Raw genomic sequence first — 22,965 nt, forward strand, 5'->3', positions numbered from 1 at the left:
ATGAAGATGTATGCTGCAATCTAGGTCAAAACTGAGTGAGTTTCAGTCTAGGAACGTGGGTTTTGTACTTGGGACCTCAGGATGATTTGTAGCTTAACTACACTGGGACTATGAATAACAACAGTGTGCCTCCTCAGCTAATTAAATACCAGGGTTCCCTTCATCACTTACTTCTGAAGGAAGTTGTCAGTGACACAACCAATCAAGCTACTTAATTAATCCGAAGTGTTAGGAGTGTTTTTCCTTGGCACCTCAAAATACATTCCAAGGACAGAGTCAGGTGGAGAGAACAGACAGAAGCTTGCTGTGCAGAGTGGTTATTAACATCAGATAATCTGAGGAGTATTTCATGGATGATACTTAAAGAAAAGACCTATTAAAAATCACGCGAAGGAAGCAGTCTGTAGTAAAGGAGGTGGCTTTTTCCCCCACTTGTCTTTGTTGCTGGCTGTGAAAGGCTTGTGCTGTGTTTATCGGTTTCTAAGACTTAACAAGGACTGAGAGGAAACTGAAGCAGATTCGAAAAAAATCGTTCTCTACCTGTAGATGCTGTCATGGCTCATGGTTGCCAACGAGCGTGCTAATTTTAATGAATACAACAGAATTTAGGCCTGACAGTTGCAGATCCACAATAGCTCCCAGTGGTATAATTCTGTCAGCTACCTTGTGTGGGGCAAGAACACAGCTTACTTCTCTGAGCAGTTTATCTTGTGTTCGAGCAATCACTTGTAAACTCTGCTTTCCTGTGGTTCAGGTGAACCCATATAATTGTTCAAATCTTTACTTGCTCTTCCCGAAGGAAATATTAGGGTGGATGCAGGAGTGGTTTGCCTTCGCAAGTCTTGCTGAATGCTCTCCCGTTTCTCCGGCCCCTGCTAGATTCCAGGTTGCAGGGAGGCTGATTGCTGGGAACTTATGTTTCTGTTGAGGGTGATGGGCTTAAACTATGTATGTGTTGACTTCTCTCTGTCTTGAATCTTACCTGTTTCTGAAGTGAGCTGAGAAGGCCGGGAAGATACCACCGTGCGCATTGCGAGAGCTCTCGCAAATGCTTAACGCAAGTTTTCTGCACTGTGGAGATTTACAAGACACCAACAACTCCTCCTTTCTTATAAAGCAGGGCACTGACATCAAAATATAAAGCCACAAGTGCTAAACATTTAGAGTTTTCCACTCCCACAACAGCAAAATTGGCTCAGGTTAAGGTAAAGAAGAGAAATGGAAAAACAGCAGAATTTATGTGACTTCAGGAACCTGCAGGGGAAAAAGAAGGCTGTATCCTCTGACCTACAACCAGTAGTCCCTACTACCTGTTTCTGCAGAGACAGAAGGATGGTAAAGCCCTGTCACCCTGGCTTATCCCCAGGAAGAGAAAATGTTACTGCATCATTGTTCGGATTCACTCGAATTAAAAAAAAATATAAATCAATGGATTTTGTTTGCTAAAGCACAAGCCTGCAGAACATTTGCAGTTCAGGAAGAGAGTGTGGAGGCAAAAACGCTACATATCATCCGTAAGATTTTTTCTTTTTACCGCTTCCCACTTCTCTGGACGGTGGAGTCTCCCTGAGCCCACAGGGTCAGCCTGGGCTGCAGCAGGCAGTGAATTCAGCTGCTGCTGTTCACTGCAGGACTGGCAGGAGATCCCGGGCAGCAGAGCTGCAGGGAAGCTCATTTGCAGGGACTGACACCAAATGGACAAGCCCACAGTTACCAGCTGGATCCTATTCCTAGTTTAGCTACGAAATTCCTTTCCTGGGGTCACATCTATTACCCTCCCTATCCCAAACCCTCATGCATCAGTCCCAGCATCAAGCTCTCCAAGCATCATCTCTTTTACAACCAAATGTCAGTCACAGGGGCAGTCATTAAAGGGTTTCTACAAATAATAGAGTTTAATTGTAACTACAGTAAAGATTTCCTATATACATTATGTTCACTGCTTAGGGTATTACAGATTTGCCATGCATGTTTTATTGCACATATAAATAATATACAAAGATTCATGAAGATTCTCTTTTTTAGCCATACAGGTTAAGACTGCATAAAAAAAAGCTGTATTACAAAATATTTAGAGCTATTTATTTACAGCCAACATCAAGCAAATACTGAAAGACACTATCGGGAGAAAACCAAAATTTTAATTATGAAAAAACCCCAAGATTTGTCAAAATAATAATTACAAAGCTTCATGTTGCCATATATACATTGTAAAAAATACTCAGGAAACCTGCATTTTATCCCTCAAGATGCAGAAATCAATATTCCTATTTTTATACTTGATCTTTGAATGCTTTTAAAATTTGATAAACTCTGAGTTGAAAACTTATTTCTTTACATCGCTCGTGCTTTTTGACAAAACAGATATTTCTGCAGCTCTGTAAAATATTAAAATACATTTTAATTTAGTATTAAAGTGCACAGTACGTGTTATAGGAAACAATATACCAGCTGCCAATTCGATTGCAATTTAAGTCACTGTTCCCTCTGTAAGATAAACGCTTTTGCTTTGGTTGAAGTAACTGGATATTCCATGCATACTGTGTGTCTCGTTGTCTGCAAAAGTCCACTTTCCTCCTTCTAATACATCACTGCCAATACATAACAGCACATCGGCAATTTGTGGTATTAAAATGTGTTGTCTGCACTCAAGTATGTCCTTAAACATGAAAAAAATCCTCTGTTGGAATACTGGTGGGTTTGAATGTGGTGTCTGTGAATGTGTGTATCTGCCTGGATGTGTAGTAGCGACAAGTATGCATTGTTCCTCCAAAGAGCCTTTATACAACAGTTCTCTCCACATTGTCTTGCATAAAGTCACACCTCCCATCACCTTAGTTGTCGTTATGCATTTCAAACTACCTGTCTGTGCCCCCCACTGACCCCTAACAGCGAGCCTCGTCACCACATGCAGCTTTCCTGCCCTGCTTGCCCAAGTTCCATCCCTAACTTCTCCTATGAAAGAAAAACCAGATCCTCTGGATATTGTGAGAATCCCTGTGTGGAACTTCCTGATCTAAACCACACGGTGTTTGAAAAATAAGTTATATTTTTTAAAATCTCCTAACAAAAATGAAAGTAGCGATAAGAATCACATTTCCTATCATTGATGTGGGCTCAGAGGTCTGATCCTGCAAACATTCACTACAGAACATTGTGCTTAATTCTGTGGGAAAACGACAGCGACCGTGAGGAGCAGCACTGCCTGCAGCAGGTTGGGTCTCAAAGATCAGATCTTTGCATCTGCCTTTGGCAATTTTAGTAACTTTATCTCTTCTTGAAGGAATCACTGAAGAAAAAAATCAAAATGTTCTGGCTGCCTGGTAAATAAATCTCATTAATGCTCTTGTGCTGATTTTGATTATTTGTTCTGTAGTGCTGTCATCTTTAAAAGAAATCAAGTTACAGTGCAACATTATATTTCAAGACACATGATCCTAATGCACATCATTCATTTTGTTGTGGCAAAAGTTAAATGTCTTGTGCATAGTAAAATAAGCAATCAAAAATATTTATTCACATTTATTTTTTCAAGTTTACATAGTTCCTTTTTCCTTTTAAACATCTATATACAAATAAAATGGGTGTGCTCTCAGGTTCAGCCAATTCAGTCTGGTGGGGAGAAAAGTGCTACTGGAATGTAGGAAACTCAATGGAATGCAGAAAGATTTTTACCAATGTTCCACAAATTCAAGAAATAAAGGATGCCATTCCAGCTAGCTGTTCTTGTAATAAAAGCACCTATTTTGTTTGCTTTTTATGTTACATATTAGAAAATACAATTTACGGAGATCTAGACCTACTGCACACCAAGTAGAATAAAAAATAACTAAGTATTTATATTAAAATAAAGTGTTTAACCACAAAAAAGCAGTAATAAAATACAGTTTCCTAATTTACATTTTGCATCCAAAGGATGAATAACAACTCACTAATAAATAATATTTATATAAATATTTTATGTCAGGGTATTTTTTTTAAAAGGCAGTAATAGCCTGAAGCAACTGCAGAAAAACCTAATGTGGTAGAAGTCTGATTTACTCTCCCTCCCCCCAACCAAACGATTACAATGATTCTTAGTTTAACAATATGAAGGTATCTTGCTGCAAGACAGCCGTGTACTCCACGCATTTTAAAGTGGTAGAGAGGTGGCTGTGTTAGTAGGTACTGTACAAAGTGAGCTATAAAAGCAGTGATGTGCCCGTTTGCTCTAGAAAATGTTGCTGTTTAGTTTCTGGTTTGTAGTTCGACGCACATGTACAGTCAGAAAGACGACTTTAAAATCTGAAGTGTAAGAATACTCTTAGAGCATAGGTTTTTTTTCAAAGCAGTTTGAAAAGATGGGCAGTATTTTGATTCTTTGATGGCACAGTGGAGCTCGTAACAGCAGAGAGAGTACTTTCACGTGAATAAAGCTTGTTTCAGTGTGGTTACATCTAGCAATGCTTGAACTGTTACGCTTACTTTTACCAAGCCCTTTTCTTCAAGGATGTGATGTGGTAGGCAGAGCTTCTCCTAGAAAAAGACAAACAAAGGAGTAAAGATTAGGATATTCAATACTTGCTGCAAAATTTGCTTTACAAGAAGAAAGTTGGAACACAAACCCCAACAAGCAGGAACCGTTTCCTATTCTTAATTAAAAAGAACTTCCTGTGATTTTGATAGAAAGTCTCTGATTTTGCTCTCATATTTTTGAATTAGTGAGAGATCTGTTAGTATTCTGGGCCTCAGAAACCAACCTGTTCTGTGATCACTGCAGGATGTAAATGTCTTAACTAAGAGTGAGGGCCAGCAAGTACACCCTGAGCTTTCACCGACAAAGTAAGCCGGCATTTGCCCCTTACTACATGAGTCAGTCTGGGGACAGAAGCCTGGTTTTATCAGTCAAAAAAAGTGCTACCACTGTGCTCTAGACAGGTGGGTCTGGGTCCCGGGCCATGCATCGTGAAAGCCACACATCAGCCTTTACAGAACAGTGAGTGAATGCTGTGCGTACAATGGGCAAACCGTTTCGTTCTGAGTAATAAGCAGCTTATTTTGAAATATCCAGGAATTACTGCATTCACCATAAGGACACAGCAATCGTAGCCAGGATGAAACCCACTAACTGTCCAGAGAGGCTGTTACACCAGAAGCTGATCAAACAGCAAATACTGACTCTCCTGCGGGTAACAAGAAATGCCCCAGTGAATAATTACAACCAGCCTTGTTGAGGGAGAGAGCCTGGTGTCATGACTGGCTTTCTCTTTAAAAAGTAGTTTTTCTTAATGTAACTGGGTATTCCTGTGAATAAAATTCACAAAATTATGAAATCAAGCAGCAGGTTCATAAAAAATAAATGGAAAGACTAAACTACATCACACAAATCATAATTACAACTGTAAGACTGACTGCCACAACATGGAAGCCAAAAGTGTAAGTGGGATGACAAAAATATACAGATAGAACCACCTTCAACAATGCTAATAAACACAAACACATAGATACAGTGCCTGGATCACAAAGTCCTTAAGCTGTGCGTACCGGGTTGCTTGAAGTTTGACGAACTTTCTGTTTTTCCCTGAGCATCTGCACATAACCATCAGCAGACACGGGATACTTTCAGAAAGAGAGGGTTGTTTTGATACCCTCAGTATTGACTATCTTAGTTGATCAATAAACTTTCAGCTTCTGAAACGACTGATGATGTGAGATTATATTTTAATTAATTGCCTTTCTTTGAACATTCTTCTTACTTCTGTAATGTCAACTCACAGTGTCTTATTTTAACTTTATAAAATACATGGTCCTGTGTCCCATTTTGTCATATTCACATTGACTGTATCTCAAATTAAAATATCACTAAGCTCTTCAACCGTTCTTCTCATTACATGCTTTGTTCAGCTCTAGTCCCTTTCTTGACTCCTATGAATCCCTAAAACTAAACGCAATATTCAGGATGATGCAGCTCCCCCACTGCTCTCTGCTCCGGCAGAGAACTGCCAGTATTACACAGTTGCTGCCTTTCTTCTGATGCTTCTGACTTCCTTTTATTGGTGAGTATTTCCTTTATGCACAACCAACATTTAGTTTGCTTAAATTTTGTGGGAAGTTCCCAAACCCCTGCTCCAGCCTCAATGAAAGAAAAACTGCAAAACTCACCAAGTAACTGCTGAACCTAAAAAGTAAGAGCTAGACTTTGAGCTAAACTTTATTCACAACTACGGCATCTGATTCTGATAATGTAATTTATCTATATTTTATGCTTATATTTTATATTTACTATTTAAGAAGTTTTAATGTTTATTATTTTATGTTTAAAAAATCTTATTTTGTAATATTTTTTTTTAAGGTTCATCATGGGTATAGCCCAGAACAACAAACAAATACTGTGGATTCCTTCTGCAAAGGACCCAAGAAACAACTTCAGGTAGGTAATTTTCAAGGACCTGGGTTGAGTAGGTCTATAATAAACAGAAAACATACATTTATCCACAGGAAATGTCCCGCAATCTTCTGGCCACGTGCTAATGCTGAGTTTCCACTTACACTGAGTTTGTGGGTTCTGTTTTGTGTTGACTGAACAGCTGCAGCAACTGCCTCCCATTCCTGCCTGCTGCCCTGTCCTCCCTCTCTGCTGGAGCTCTGTGCCCAGGCAGCACCAAGGAATATCCCATCTCGCAGCCATTCCAGTTCATCACACAGATTTCTACTCCTAAATTGGTCATTTAAGTTAACACACTGGGTTCTGCACTTACTCTTGTTTATTCTTCTGACTGAGATATTGACCTGCAAGCTGTCAGAGAAGTTTCTCCCCAACTTTTATGCCTCTCTAAAAGTTTCTTTTCCAGAGCAGTATATATATGTTAGGAAGCAAACACCTATACTGATACCTGATTAGCAGTGTTAGCTATAAAAAAGGCAGAGATAGTGCTATCAAATAAAAGGGAAAAAATCCTCCAAAAAACGTTTCTACTCCAAATGTATCATTGTACTAAAAATATTTCGCCAACCCAATGTCTTGGGACACAGTTTTTATAAAAATCTACAATGCTCCGACTGATAATTTTTTTTAAAAATTATATTAATCTTATTAACTGAGAATGTGACTCAGACATCTGAAATGCAATGCTATTCTCTCTCTTCTACTTCTTTCCAGTGCCCTTGCACAGTAGGCTCTTGTTTCACAGGTTTGATGGCTTACAACATGCCAATGCCACTAGTCTTCCACACTAGACAAGGATAATTAAATAATAATACCTGCTGAATCCAAAATCTGAATACTAAGCGATTCATGTTCCAAGGCTGAAGGGAGGGACTGAAACAAGAAACTCAGCCCCAAAACAATCTACCTTGCTAGGTATTGATGTTTGAAAATATTCTAAATTTTTCTATTGAAGCCAAATTTGCTGAAAAAGTCACATTTCAACACGTCTTCTTTAGAAAAACTTACATTCTAAACTTACCATTTTTGTCCTACTTCATAGCACTTGAAGAACTCTTCTGTCATGGTTTCTTGCTAAGAATTTTGCAACTGTTCATATGCTTTTAGTGAAAACATGCTTAAAAGGACTGCATACCTCATTTCATACAAAACCCCCATCCAATACTTTTCTCCTTTTAAAGACAATGCATTACATAATGTTTTTAAATACTATATACTAATCCAGTTCATATCAAGCAACCTCTCTCCCGCTGGTGTGTTTACAAGATGCATACTGAAATAAGGAAAGTTATTTAAAAAGGTCTGTAAAAACCAGGACTGTACAACCGTGTTCTAGGAGTGAGAGGTTCCACAGTATGCTTCTTTTTTATAATGTACATCATTCTTCATTACTGCTTGAAATATATACAAATGACAGCTTTATTTTATTAAGCAGAAGGTGGCACTTGGATAATATCTTAAAATTCTGCAGTTAAACATGTGGCTACCGTGATCTTTCCAAAACTGACGAGACCTATGCCACCTCCTAAAAATGACAGACTTCATCTGTCATTTCACTTCAATATTTCACAAATCAATTGTCTTATCCAAGTCCTAATCAGTATCTTCAACACTTTGGAAATGGCTTTCATCAGCCCTGCCTCACACACTTTTCAAATCACAGTTTTCAAGTAATACATTTAACTCTTCTCAGAATGAGAAGAATCAAATCCTGCCAAGCATGGAATGCAGAGCACAGGGACAATCAACTAAGCTTTCTGCATAACAGCAGTCACCTTGGGCCAAAGTCATAGAATCATAGAATAGGATCATAGAATAGTTAGGGTTGCAAGGGACCTTAAACGTCATCTTGTTCCAACCACCTGCCATAGGCAGGGACATCTCACTAAATCAGGCTGCCCAAGGCCTCATCCAAGGTACTGGTGTCTCAGTCCTTACATCACCTTCTGTCCCTGCAGCAGAATCCCTTTTCTATGTTATGTCTCACTCGCTAAACCACTACACAACTGCTATCTGGAAACCACTGATAGTAACACTGTGAAGCTGCAAACCATAAGATTTAAAGACTTTTCTTAAATCTCAGCATTTTGAGACAACATGCCTGCCCAACCAAGAGAACTCCTCACCCGTCACTCTGAGGAGACTCGCCTCATCGACTGCTCCCTATCTTTGATAAGACTTCTATCCCTTTTACATTAGCATCAAACCCACAGCACTTCAATATAGTAGTATGAATCACCTCTCTAAAAATATCCCTGCTGAAATGAGCACTGAACAAAATGACAGGCAAGCAGGCAGACAGGCAGAAGAACTGGCAGTCTAAAACTCGTTAAAAACAATTGTGGAGGGAAGGGCTGCCACTGCTCACAGCAGCATGAATCTCCCTCTTCTCTATCTACTACAAAAAACAAGACCTAAATTTTTCAGATTTTTTTTTTCTCCCTAGAACGACTAACTCAATTACTTGTTGTAAGCAAACCACTTCTGCAGACACATCACTATTTTGAATGGATAGAGATGTTTTCAGACTCGTCATGAAGCAAAAGAACAACCTCTTTTTGATGGAGGAAAAAAAAAAAAAGGCACAAAAAGGAGGCAATAGCCAGGAGGCCGAGTCACAAAGCAACACAAAAAGACAGTACAACAGGCGTACCCACAAACGTACACGTGTGCATGTGCTTGCCAGAGCAAGTTTCTAATCCTGGAACAAAACATCTCGTTTAGCTGGTGTAAAACAAAACAGGAATACGCAAGGACACTAATCCACAAGGATACGTGACACGCTACGCGTATACATCTATTTTCTTTGACATATGATGCCTTCAAAGTCATGGTAACTGTTTGAATTGGTTTATGCTAGGACAAACAGCTTGACAATTCAGAAACAGCAATTCGTTATCAAAAAGTAATTGTTGCCATTATATCAAATGGGCAAATAGCAAAATGACCACATCAGGGGCCAAATTACATTTCTCAGCAGAAATCCAAATAATCGGAATTCTACAATTTGGCAAGAGCCCGTCCCTTCATTCCCTGTACCTGCAGAATATGAGATTCAGATCTATTGTGGGGGGATATTAAAAAAAAAAAAACCAAAATACTGGCATGTGTAGACCATGTAATGCCCAGCATTTAGTTTTTCGAGCCAACTGCTCTGAAATGGAAAATCACTAGAAGGAACATCAGGGCCTTACATTTAAGCAAACTTAAGTCAAATATAAAACCTTGACACTTTTTTAGGCCAGGGCCAAGTCTTCTTTTTAAAGAGATGGAAAAAATGTAGTAAACATTTCCTTTTTCATATATCTAAAGCAATCTGAAATTATGTCTTTTCATATATATTTTCCTTTTCCAGTATTGCTGATCAAGTCTGTATGTGCCCAAATGCCCTGAAGTACAAAAGACTTGTACATTTGAAGTACAAAAGAAAAGAGCACAGTAACTCAGGCTATAGGCATATTTCTTCTTCTTTTTTTTTTTTTTTAATTTACAAAGGAAAGGTCAGTATGTTTTGTGATGTATACACTCATGACCAGAATTGACAAAGAAAAAAAAAAACCAACCTATTACTTCAATACTGTAGCTGCAATTCTGGATTTGGAGTTACAGCCAGTGGGGTATCTAAATGTGCAACTTCTGAATATGTAATAAATGGAAAATTTTTATAAAATTGTATTTACACACGGTGGGCTTTGGACCTCTTTACAAACTCTGGCCTTGAGCCATAACATTTGAGAAGTAGACCATACATTTCACCAAACCACCTTACAGTTCCATTCTAATACACTACAGAAAACAGTGACCTGACACTGGAGGCAACAGACAACTTTAATGAAGACAAACACACACGGAAGAGTAAGAGAAAACATATACTTACACTTGAAATATCAAATATACCTTAACCATACACATTAAATTCTGAGAAATAAAGTGAAGGAACGAGAATGTTTTATTTCGAAGTAGAATGGGTCACTACCCTGAAGTATTTTTATATTGTTCTTTCCGCATAATGCAGCTTATGTGCTAGAAATGAAGGAAATAGTAATAGTCCACAAAACGTGCTCTACCGTTTTTCCTAAACCTGCATATATGACTGCTTTTGTTATCTTGCAACTACAGTAAAATGCCAAGAATACTTCTATATGGCAATAATTTGGAAACTCATTAAGGTCTATGGAGTGGAAAACTGGACTGAACATTTGCTCACGTCTAATTCAATCCCCATCCACAGTTAAGTGTAGCCTTTCAGAAAACTCATTAGGAACACAATGGGGCCCACACACAGCTTTCAGTTGTAAAAGTTTGTTAATATACATCTGAAGAAAGAAGCATTTAAAGGACTACTACAGGCACTTCTGGCTCAGAGAAAAAGAAAATGCCCTTTGTAATCCAGTGCATCCATATTTTACCTGCATGCATATTAAATTAATTCATTACAACTTGTATTTATTACTTTAGTGCAGCAGGGATGACAAGACCTTCATGGTACAGACTGGAGTAGACTAATTTATGAAGAAATCGTAGTTGGCAAATCTCTGATGACCTCTGCAATGGAGGAAACCAAATGGGGAAGCAAATGGAGAAGCAATTATTATCCACATTACCAATGAATACGTGGGTTAACTACAGCATACATTGTTTTTAAACCCAAGGTCATCAACTTAATCATGTGACTGGCTATAAGTACCAACTGTATATAACTGAATGTCTCAATACTGGGATCTCCTCAGAGGTGAGGAACCACCAGTCAGTTGAACCACTGGTTTCCCAAGTTTCAAAGCCACAAGAACCACAGCACAGAAACAGGACACTGAATTTCGCAGAGAGCCCACAGTAGATTAATGAGCCACTTAAGTGGTTCAGTTTCCAGCTCCCCATTTAGTGGGAGAGAATGATTGGTTTCAGGGATGGGCAGTCAGGCATTTTTCACATTTGCGCTACGCTTGAAATACATTTTGAGAAACATTACTATATTAACACTTAGAGAAACATGAGGATATATTTTACTAATCCTTTCCCTGTAAGATTTATTTATATTTGGAAGCCTTATTAATAAAACTCAAAAAGATACAAAACCAGATAAGCTTCGTGTATGGGTAGTAAGGCTGTGCTTGTCATGAAGCAAGTATGTTCCTCTTTCACATTCTGGTTCCAGATGGCTTCAACTCTGCAACTATGAGAAAGTGCCTGTAATGTTACACTTCAATTCCTGTACGTTGTCATAGATAAGAATAGTGAGAAAAAGTACTCTATTTAACTAAAAGACAACTCTGTCTGTATGGTAAGCATATGTAAAGTTAAAACTTTGGACAAGTTTGAGAATTCCGTGTCATTGTGACTGGGCTATGTTTAGTTGGTCTACCTTGACACATCAGTAGTTACATTTCTAATCCAGTGTCTAGTCTGATGAAACACTCAAAAACACTGAACACATGAACTTCCATTTCTGCACACTGGAAATGCAAAACACACTGATTTACTACTTCTCTCACCTCCCTACCAAAGCTACTGGATACAGTGGATAATCAGACAGTTTTGGACAATGAGACAGATGTGTAACTACAGGATAGTGGCAACAACTTTCACCACCTGATTTTCTGATTTCAAAAAAATCTTAAAATATACTCATACTTGTAGACATAGACCAAATAAGGAGAGCACAACACAAAGCATTGACAGATCTTTCTACCACTTATGGGAGCAGGAGACAAATCCCAGCCCTAGAGAAGGCATCAATTTTTACTAAAATACCAACACTGGATTACAAAGAATCATACAATTAATAGATTCCTAACTGGTTCAAGCTTTACATCACTTTCTCACTTTCACTAGAAAAGCAGCAGCTGAAAGGGGAAGCTTAAATGTCAAGCTCCTACTCCGAGTAAGCAGGTTTCCACTACTGTGTCACTGAAACTGGACACACAGTTAATAGACAGGCCTGTGCAGCACGAGGGTTCAAGGCTATACCTACGCACCCGAACAACTGGTATCTCTTCCCTGAAGTATAAAGAGCCTAGAAGCACTGACTGTACTCATGCCTGGTCACAGATCACACAGAGTCTTTACAAGAGAGTTGTTATTTGTATGCACAAGAAGCTGCTAGGCACCAAACTGGTTTTAAAAAATGAAATTTATCTGTTTTCTAAAATTATTTTTTTTATCCTAAAATACATATCTAATCGTACATTTCACCCTTTTTATATATGTTTGTATATATTTGAGCCATATAAACCAGGAATAGAACAGCATTTAGAAGTTTTTCAATAAAATTTTACAAGTATCTGTGGAATGAGGATATATATAGTATAGCACTAAACCACAACCATATGGCCAGAATAATCAGTAACATGCAAGTTCTTATGCTTGTTATCCTCTACAAGCCTACAGGCACTTTTTCCTATTCTAGGTAGTGAGAAATAGTGTATTTATTCCACAGCAATGGAACTGAAGTCCTTTGGTTAGCTAACCTAAGACTGGATTCCAAGTTTAGTCAACAGCATCTAGGCAAATACTGCAATATCAATATAGGTTTATATTTGAGGTTTTATATTTTTCAAACAATTTTCATGTGCATATTTCATGTCGATAAGGAGTAAGCCAAAATATCTTATTCAAGTTTTGCACTACATTAACAGAACACAGAACTGGAAGGGAAATGCAGGTCATCAGTCCAGCACTCTAACTATAGGCAGAGTTCAAACATACCAAAATGCCTCCTGGCTGATGTTTGTCTGACCTATTCTGTAAAACCTCATAAGATGGAAAATCTAGAGTCTTCCCAGATGATCTATTTTCCTAGCTACGTTCTCTTTGTTACAGTTACACGGACAAACAAACATTACCTGCATTTTCACAGGTGATGCAACAGACAAGATAGTGATGTGACTTGTACGACGTCACTCATAAGAATGGCAGATACAGGAATCTTGACAGCTTATTCTGAGACTATCTTACTGTAACACGCTGTACTCCATGGTCTTAATCCTGAAGCATTCTAAAGTCCCTGTCATATTATGAGTTGCTCATTCCCACTACTAATATACAGTCATCTTTGCGGTGTAACACAACAACAAGTGTTTAAAAGTAGTTCAATGCTGCTTTGTGCAACAGAAGAAAAAAAAAAAAGATTACTCTATGGAAACTGGAGAAAAACAAAATATAAGTAGGAAAACATAAACACTCCAGTACATAATTTAATCAGAACAGCAGGGATGACAAACAATCTTGAAAGTTACAGCACTCCTGTTAATCTAAAGGATTAAAAAATAACCTTAATTTGAAAGATAGTTCTCTAAGTGCTCTTAACATGAAGTATGTTGAAATAATCGGCACCAACTCAGGAAATACTATCATCTGTTGAAATGCCACCTCAGTCGCTTCAATATCTGCAGCATTCTTGGATTTTCACAAAAAATAAGAGGCCTGGTTCTGTTGAGCTTGTAACACACATCTAGCCTACACCCAGAAGTGGGATAAGAGTAGCTTCCCTGCTTTAGCACATTTAGTGTGTAGTCTAGGCAACATCAAAGAAAAACTATAATATAGATAAAGAGGTACATAAGTTCTTAAACTAGAGCTAGAGTGGGGATAAGAGATGGGACTTGTCTTCAAGATGCTACTCCCTCTCTCCCCTATTTCAAGAGATTAATAAAGATATTGCGAGGAAGGGAAGCAAGGGAAAGGGAGAAGTTTGTAAGACAAAGGAAGGAAATTAAGTACCTGTAATTTGTCAGAGACAAAGCAGAAAGTTTGTGTGCACATGCGAACAGGTTATGCTGTTAGCACATTCCAGTGATAAGTTATATACATCAAGACTATAAAAAGTATGTGGAAAAGACAAAAGCCTATTAAATCCCAGGAGCGAAAGGTAGAAGTTGATTGTGGGGGTTTCTCCCCGAGGGCGAGCAGAGTGTCAACAGTCTTTCGAATGTGACGAATATCCGACTGCAGGATGTCATACGGAGAGCAGAGGTCAGCCTATCCCGAAGGGCAGCCATTAGAACAGAAAAAAACAGTGCATAAAATTAAAAATACAAAAATAGAAAGATATTGATAAATAAATTATCACAATATTCTAGCATAAACATGTAGGAATAGTTTCTTCCTAGTGTTGCCTTAGTCACTAGACACCCCAGGTTTCTTTTTATTTCCTCTAAGTGCTGCGTCTATCATATAATATCAGAATATTAAGATAGAAAAGCTCAGGCCTTCAAAGCCCTCCAAAATTATGCCCAGATTCACAAAGGTGAGAAGATGCATGTGATCCACTTATTCCAATGAGATTGGCACACCTTTGTCCATCTGGACCTTATTCAAATGCTTGGATGGGAAACAGCTGTAAAAATCTAACTTATATAATAGCAAACAGTGGGTTAGAAAGCTGTTAAAAGCACAAGCAGCAGCAATAAAGAGTCTCAAGAAAAAAGTTCTTTAAGAAATTTTTATAAGTATACTAAATTCTCTAACACAGTAATCTAAAAGTTGGTATTCAAATATCATCTTAAACAATTCTCTAGGACTGAAACGGAAAAAGTCAACGTAGTACTAACTATACTTAATTTTAATAAGGTTTCTAAACTGAAGTATGTGACGCTAAGTTCCTTGGGCAACATTTTAAAACTTATTAGCAGGTTAGATTCCCATACTTCTTTTGCAAAATATCAGAGATTTTATGTAGCAAATTACTTGAGGCTAGCTATACAAAATGAAGTCTAACAGGTAATAATAATATCAATATGCATACACAATATTTAACATTAAAATCAAATCAAACAACAACTAGTACTTTTAAAATGCAAACTAAGATATACCATTTGCAAATGAGGCCTTACTATGAACAAAAATGCTAAATATTTACGGAATAAAATTACATGAAGTAGGAAAGACAACCTCTGTTTCAGAAGAACACTGTTTCCCTAGTAGCTTTTCAGTTTCACTTGCTTAATGAACTGACAAGTGCACCCAATAAATGAAGACGTGGAAGTTCAGGTGTCCATTTTCTGTTAGTGCCCAGTTTCAATGTCTAGTTGGCAATAAGCTAAACTTTAAAATACTTAAAGGGCCATTCTATCCTGAAAAGCAATTAGTGAAGCTAGAAGTCAGAATTATCATTCATAAACAATGTTATACTTTTTTTTTTTTTTTCCTTTTTCTTTACTCTTTTTTTGTTTGCAATGTCTGGTCCTCGTTTTAACAGGAGTAAAACACTGCAAAATTCTAATTTTTTTACTTTGACCAGCACATACTCAGAGGGGAAAACCACCCCCACCCCCCGTTCAGCAACAAGACTGCCATTTTTACAGTAATTTACCAGAATTTTTTCAACTTAAAATTCTAGTGCAATAATAACTTCAATGCAATTATATTGGGTTTTTTTTCAAAAGGATGAAAACTCACAGACTGAACAAAACTTGCTGATCGTGTTTAAAAATGGGATAGTAGTAGTAACTTTAGGGCAAACTACCCACTCACAACTATCAACTATGTAATATATTGCAGTTTCACCAGACACCAATAAACCCAACAAATGCTAGGTTCATTTTAGAATAGCATACAAGACTCACTTCCTACTTGTTTCAAATATATCCCAAAAATAAATATCTCAGATACATTAAACTTAAATTTACATAAAAAATTTGATAGAAGTTTAAAACAAGGACCTTCTTTAACTTTTTGCCCAAGAAACTCCCAACAGTCCCCAATGCAGTCAAACGGAGAAGGAAGCCATTTCAGAGTTAGAGAATCAGAGCTGGAAACAGGTTGACTTTATAGGGAGACCGATGAACTTGCTAACCAGAGATTAACACACTCAGCAGCATACAGGAGAAGCCAAAGTGTACAAGAACAGCCAACACATGCAGAAAAAAACTTCCCATGGGAACTGCCACGCTGTGCTTTACTGAAATTCAGAAACCTGGGGAAGACTGAGTAATGCCTGATAATTTTTGCATGTTCTGTGACAATAGATAATTCGCTGTTACATTCACACCTTATTAGGCAAAATGTTTATATTGTATATTTTAACCCTCTATAACGTGACTCTAGATAAAAGAAACTATACATAGCTCTTCAGTCATGGTGAATATATTTCCACTTAGGTTACCAGAATTTTACAGCAGCTGTGAAATTAAAATACCAAACCATGAAATAACAAAAAAGTATACGACCCGCCACCACCCAAAGTTTCAAATATAACCAAGCAACCACTCATTCCTCAGAAGCACTGCCTTTCTTGTTTAGAAGACTGAAATTTTAGTTCTTTAGGAAGAACTAAAGAGATACATGTACTTAAAAATTCCATGCATGGACTGATTTCTTATGTCTGTGAAGCTACACAATTAAATCATACAGCTGCCAAAATCATGCACACAGAGTAAGACAGAAGTGGAATGACAAACACATAGCCAGTTGTTTGTGTGCACAACCTCCCCCTCATTCTACATGCTCCCACAGTGACTGTGAAAACAGACAGCATTTCAAAACTAGCCTCCTCAAATTTTCACTCTGGTAAACAAAAAAGTCAAGAGTAAGTCTCCAAAAGTGCATTAAAGAACGAAGTCCATAGTGCATATGCACCACACTCAAAAAAAACAAATAGAAGGAACTTCAGAATTACGCTTTCAGTACACTGACAGCATACTGAACCACTGAACTGCACACTGTAGGGCAAACAGTGTACATTACCGAGCACAGAATAAAAGGGCAGAGAAAGGAGTCATACCTGATAAAACTTACTGCAACGTCATGGTGTCTCATGATATTTCCAGATGAAACTATGGAGAAGTTACTGATTATGTGAGTTGATCAGAAAACAAGTGTAAGTGGAAAAGAAAACATACCTCACGTTAAAGTGAGAAACATGATTACCAGGTGAACAATTAATAGGTGGATAGAAGAAAAAGCACTTGACACTCTTCTTGGTTGCTTCTTTTACTTTGTTCTGACACATTTAGCACACAAAAGCCTCCTGTTTTTTTTTTTTTTTCTATTTTAGCAATTCTTAAACTAACAAAAGCCACTTCGATTTATAGAAGATTTTTTCTGGCTAATGTTGTGACATAGAGGAATTACTTTTCAGAGGAGGAGAAGATAAGCTGCAGTAACAGTTCCAATCTGCAGTCCTCTAAAGTCACAGGAAGGGTCACAGCTAAACCTTTTGTAATCCTAATCTTCATATGATTATTTGAGATCAAAAAAGCCATTTCTTTCAGTATGTGTAAACCAAGTAGCTGACTGAAAATTTGAGAGACACAGCAGAAGTCTCTCATTCCTACCTTAGAAATAACTTGTCTCACTAAACCCTGCTGCACTGCACTGACATACTGGGACACGGAAGCTAGAGAAACCTGTTGCAACACCTGGCTGTGAAAGATTTCATTTTATCTCTACCTTTTATCAACAGAAATTCCCATTCTAGTATTAATCATGATAACTTCAAGTCCTTTTTTTCAAGTTATATAAGACTGACAAGATATATCTGTGTATATAGGAAAAGCTTTTCTTTCTTGTTTTTAAAAATAACTCCAGCTAATTTCTCTGAAGAGGCCCACGAAAAGGGCCAAAAGATGCTCAAGTGACTAAACTGTAGAGGTATTACATTAGTGTAAGTCTCAGGTCATAAAAACTAATTTGTGTCTGTAAAATGAAAACTGCACTTTGGCTCACAAACATTGGAAATAATTTGGTTGAATTTGCTTTTTGACAAAATGCTTTGAAGGGTCTACTTCTGATATGCCATATTTGTTCATAATTGAATAGAAGAAACGCAGAGCAAAACTTGTAATTTCTGCCTTTTAAATAACACACTGCATTTACAGCTTTGCTTTGGTCTAAGTCTCACTTAGGATGAAGTCTCATTCATCCCACCACAAATCAGTTGGGTTTTTTCCTTCTGAGAGGAATATTTGTTAACATCACTGAAAGTGTAAAAAAAGAACGCTTTGTAATATGGATTACCAAGAAAAATAACTATCAAGAATAAAAGTTAAAGCTTAATTAATTTATTGACTTGCAGGTAAAAATGGGAAAGTCTACTTCTTTGCTACTAGAATGAATACTGATTCTAAGACCTGTTAAAAAATGTGTATGAATATTTATGTCTTTATTTAAATATATTATTACTGATTTTATGAAAGAGCTGTGGAAACCAAAATAATTCCATAACTTCACATACATACTCATGTGATAATAAATTGGACTCTCCTAGTCATTTTTAGTATCTCTGGGCTGAGATGTTCTGAAGAAGAGTAAAACTCCATTGGAACTGGTACATTTGACACTTTGGAGGCCACATTTAAACACAAAGGGAAATTGAAAAAACAGCTTTATTTTTTAAACTCAGAAAGTGTGAAAGAGTGGGTGTGATATAGATGACAAGCATTATGTGTGGTGTCAGCAGGAGCTTCATATGATATTAACGATCTACTTCAGTGAACAGCACCATCAAAGCATTGCATGTCATTCTGAAAAATGCAGTAGGACAGGCACCCCTACTTACCACACAACTACTGCCGCTTGCTTATTCAATCTATATCAGCCAAAAATTAGGAGTGTCTGTCATTCTATAGCTATCACAGATGAGATTAGGCAATTTGACATTTTCTAGTTAACAGTGTGAAATAAAGTTGTCTTTTGTATTTTTCCAAGTAACAAAGATTGTACCTTTTCTGTCACACACCTCCTGAGGGGCACAGCAAAGACATTTTCTGAATCTTCAAGCTTTCAGATTCTTACCTGTAACCATCCCTTTTCTCACATCAAATAAAAATTTTCTTTTGCCTCAAAAAAATTATCATTTACAAAGATCTATGATACTCTGAAATAAAAAAAGGCTCTTCAGGAAAAGTTAGTGGCGAAACTAGGCACAAGTTTCTTGTCTGACAGTCCTCACATTTTTGATAGCCTCCCAGCATAATAAGACCTCTGCTGTTCAGTTTCTTATTTAAGGATCAGACTCATGGGCTTAAAGCATCCCTTTTGTTTACAATTCACACATCCATTCTACATATGATCAGGAGCATCACATGGCCATTGACACAAAGTGATTTCAACTTGGCACCTATTGTACAGAAATTCTCATCTGTTGGGAAATGGCTTTCTGACACCAGCCAGCACACAATTCCTGTATCATCTATGTACAAGGTCATTATAAAGAGATGCTCATGTTCCTGAATACAATTATTTGCAATTCTTCAGTCAAGACACCAACTCCTGATGTTTACTGTGACACACTTGGATATGGATACAAAACATTTTTTCTATGCTTGGATGAGGTTTTCCAGGATCACTCTGGAGAAAGCAATTTTGGTCCAAGAATCAAGTTCTGAAAGCCACAGAAGCAGGAGACCCCTACACATCCGCACAACACAGTAATTACTTAGCTATTCTCTTGTTTTCATTTTACATGATTTGACAGGCTATTATTCTAAACCTGTGGACTTCAGGAAATAGCACTTACTCCATTCCATAAATATCTGAAAATGAACCAACAGGAACTATGACAACTTAAAATCCTTTAGAAGACTCATACACCAGAATTTCAAGTTAATTCTCAGAAACTAAACCTGGATTTAACTATCACAGAAAAGCCTAATACCTATTGGTATTAGGACCCAGAAGTGGAACTTAACACTTTCCCATACGATGCCTGTTTTAAGAAAACCAAAATAATTCATTGCATTCCTTTTACTGTTTTTTTTTCCAGAGGCAGTTAAGCAACGTACAACTCATCAACCCAAAGCAGCATTAAACACACCATCTGGAGTTCTTTAAAAGCTTTGACAGCTAACTCTTGTACATCCTAGCATATAACGTCATATTCCTAATACACATCCCTCCAATACGCAAAGTTCTCACCTACCACCTAGTTCTGCAACAAAATGGACTTTCACAATACATAGCAAATATACACTTGCAAATTACTGACAACTAATCAGAATTAATATTCTCAGAGCTCTTGTAAACTTACAATTGCGAGCCATTCATTTAATGTGTAAGTGAATGAGTTTTTCCCCTCAAGAGACGCTAATGTTTATTTGAATTCATAAAGATGGTTAGTTTATAAATCACGCTGGTAACGTCTGGTCTTGTGCTTAATGCTCTATGCAACAACATAAACTAAAATAATCCTAATTTCAATGGAAATATTAAAGAGAAGGGGCAATAAATATATAAAAGTGTCTGTCCATAGAAAACAAAAAGCTATTTTTCCAGAAAGCTTACTTCTAGAAATCCAAAATAAAAAAAAACTTGTAGCAAAGGCTTAGCTTACCCATCTGTACTATGGCACTGCAAGGATCTTTGTAATTTTTTCTGGTTTATTTCCATTTCTGAAAGATCTCTTGACAACAAAGGAAATAGCTCTTGGTCTTTTCTTTCCCAACAGGCTATAACCAGAAAAAATCGACTTGTATTCTAATTCACTGAATAACTTATCATGCATCAGAAGACAATGAATTTTGGGGCAGCTTAAGAAACATGCCATGTCTACAAGCCTATAGCACCAAGATTTTTATCTTCTCTGAAGTGAAATTTTGCCTTTAATATGAAATCATTCTAACAAACTAAATTACAAAACTACAAGAACTAAACTGGCCATTACAACTTAGAGGCCCAGCCAAAAGCACTGAATTATCAAATTACATGTATGATGAAACATTCATTGGAGTTGCAAGATAAAAGTCTCCCCCTCAAAATTCCTACAAATAGCAAAAATGACTTTTTATCCTCCAAATCAAGTGCTAAAATATAGATAAAATATAGCAAATTCAAACTGAAATTCTCTCCCAGTGTGAAATCTTCCATTACCATCTGCTTCCCAAGTGGGAGGTGGAGGAGATACAAAATATCCTTTTGTTTCAGCATTCTCAAAACACATACCAAAGGGAACTCAGTCTTAATTACACTGTTATATATAAGCAACAACTCAAGGAAAACACATCATGGCATTTACAACTCTTCAGATCAAAAATATCTCATGTAGCACTTTTACCTTCTTTTGAGGGTCATGTATTTGAGATGAACCTTCTCTTAACAGATACTTCGAGACCATAAGGGATTCTCTGAAATATTCCCAATAAAACTCCAGAAATTACGTTAGCTATAAATATATTTTTCCTTAATAATATGAGGATGAATTGCACGATTAATGCTGCCATTCTTAAATGAAAACTAGATAACACCAAGCACTGCAATTTTCCTGAAGCACTTATATCTACATTACAGAACAATCTTACTCATACATGCATTCCATCCTTAACACACAATGGTTTTCTTCACATCACTGCAGAAGTGTTTCAGTGCAAGAGATCAGTGCGTTATTAGCCACTTTTACAACACAAACTAGAGAGCACTTAATATTGTAAAAAAAGAGAAAAACAATAATTACAAAGAATTAAGTCCATACTCTAAAAGCACTAGGTAAAAATGCAATTATGTTGTATGATGAAACATAAAAAGCAACCTTTTGCTTAATTACATATTACATAACTACCATACTCCTTATTTATTTTTCTTAAAGACAGGGAGGTACTGGGATAGTACTGAATTACTAATTTCAGAGAAAAGTTGCATTCTGAAGTGTGATGATATGAGTAACCGAAACATTCTAAAGTAGTATTAAACCACATTATTTAAATCAAATTTTTAAATTATGTATCTTTATGGCTGAAAAACTGCAGTTTATGAAGTGATCCTCCAGCTTTAAACTAACAGATGCAGTTTGCACTTTTGATCATCTAGAAATTACAGACTTAAATTACCTCTGGTATGCCCAGTTTTCTACATGCATCCAAAAAGTTTTCCACATTTCTCCTGCATTTGGCCATGCTAAGTTTAGGCTGCAAACAAAAGAAAAAAAAATTAGTTTACATCAAAAGAAGTCAATAACATTAATCTACCGCATTATTCTTTTACTGACGCATCATTTCTGTACTTCTCCTGAAAATATGCATAAAATCCTGCTCAGCTTTTTTTGTACCACTCTAAAAACATCATGTCTACAAATACGATCAGAGTACAAAATATGTGGATGCCACGTGCTTTTACTTAGTCACTTTTAAAGTCACCAGCAGATTTAGATCTCTACTTGTTCACACCCAGCTTGTGAGGTTCTAAAATCTGCCTCGTTATAATATGTGATAGACAACATTTATTTTCTGGACAGCAAATAAACAGTTGAAGAATTTCAACATGCATCATGAGGAACAGACTTAACTGTAATTAACAGGCTCTTGCTTTTTAAATCTTTTAAATACTCACAAATGTAAAGTAACTACACAAAATCTCCATGTCTCTGAAGAATAAATTTCCTGTTGCTGTAGAATTTTAAATACTTGCACAGTTGGTCTCACTCAGGACTATTCACCAAATATTTACAGAAATATGATGTCACAAAAATCCTCCCCAACAACTCACCATTTTACTTTTTCAATACAAGATGTGAAACAGTAGTAATTCCTGAATATCTACCTAAACCAAGAATTCACTATAGTAGCAGGGTCGTTAAAGAACTAATATCCTAGTAATTTCAAGGCTGTTTCAAA

General features: G+C 36.9%; 1 protein-coding gene across 5 annotated transcripts in view; it reads right to left on the reverse strand.

Annotated features, from left to right (window-relative positions):
* Nucleotides 1-66: 66 nt before the first annotated feature.
* LRCH1 (leucine rich repeats and calponin homology domain containing 1) overlaps nucleotides 67-22,965 on the reverse strand; it is a 127,161-nt gene continuing 104,262 nt past the window's right edge. For 3 of the 5 annotated variants that reach the window (XR_008447255.1, XR_008447251.1, XR_008447264.1), the window contains 3 exons: nucleotides 22,183-22,260; nucleotides 14,144-14,401; nucleotides 4,378-4,515 (listed from right to left, as the gene is read on the reverse strand). Coding sequence is in view for 2 of the 5 variants with exons in the window: in XM_054050036.1 (XP_053906011.1) it covers nucleotides 4,402-4,515; nucleotides 22,183-22,260 (192 nt within the window). In the remaining 3 variants the exon portion in view is untranslated. Of the gene's footprint in view, nucleotides 4,516-14,143; nucleotides 14,402-22,182; nucleotides 22,261-22,965 lie in introns of all 5 variants that reach the window. The other 2 variants (XM_054050036.1, XM_054050158.1) reach the window with 1 other exon arrangement.

This window comes from Cuculus canorus, chromosome 1 (genome assembly GCF_017976375.1).
Source record: "Cuculus canorus isolate bCucCan1 chromosome 1, bCucCan1.pri, whole genome shotgun sequence".
Classification (NCBI taxonomy): domain Eukaryota; kingdom Metazoa; phylum Chordata; class Aves; order Cuculiformes; family Cuculidae; genus Cuculus; species Cuculus canorus.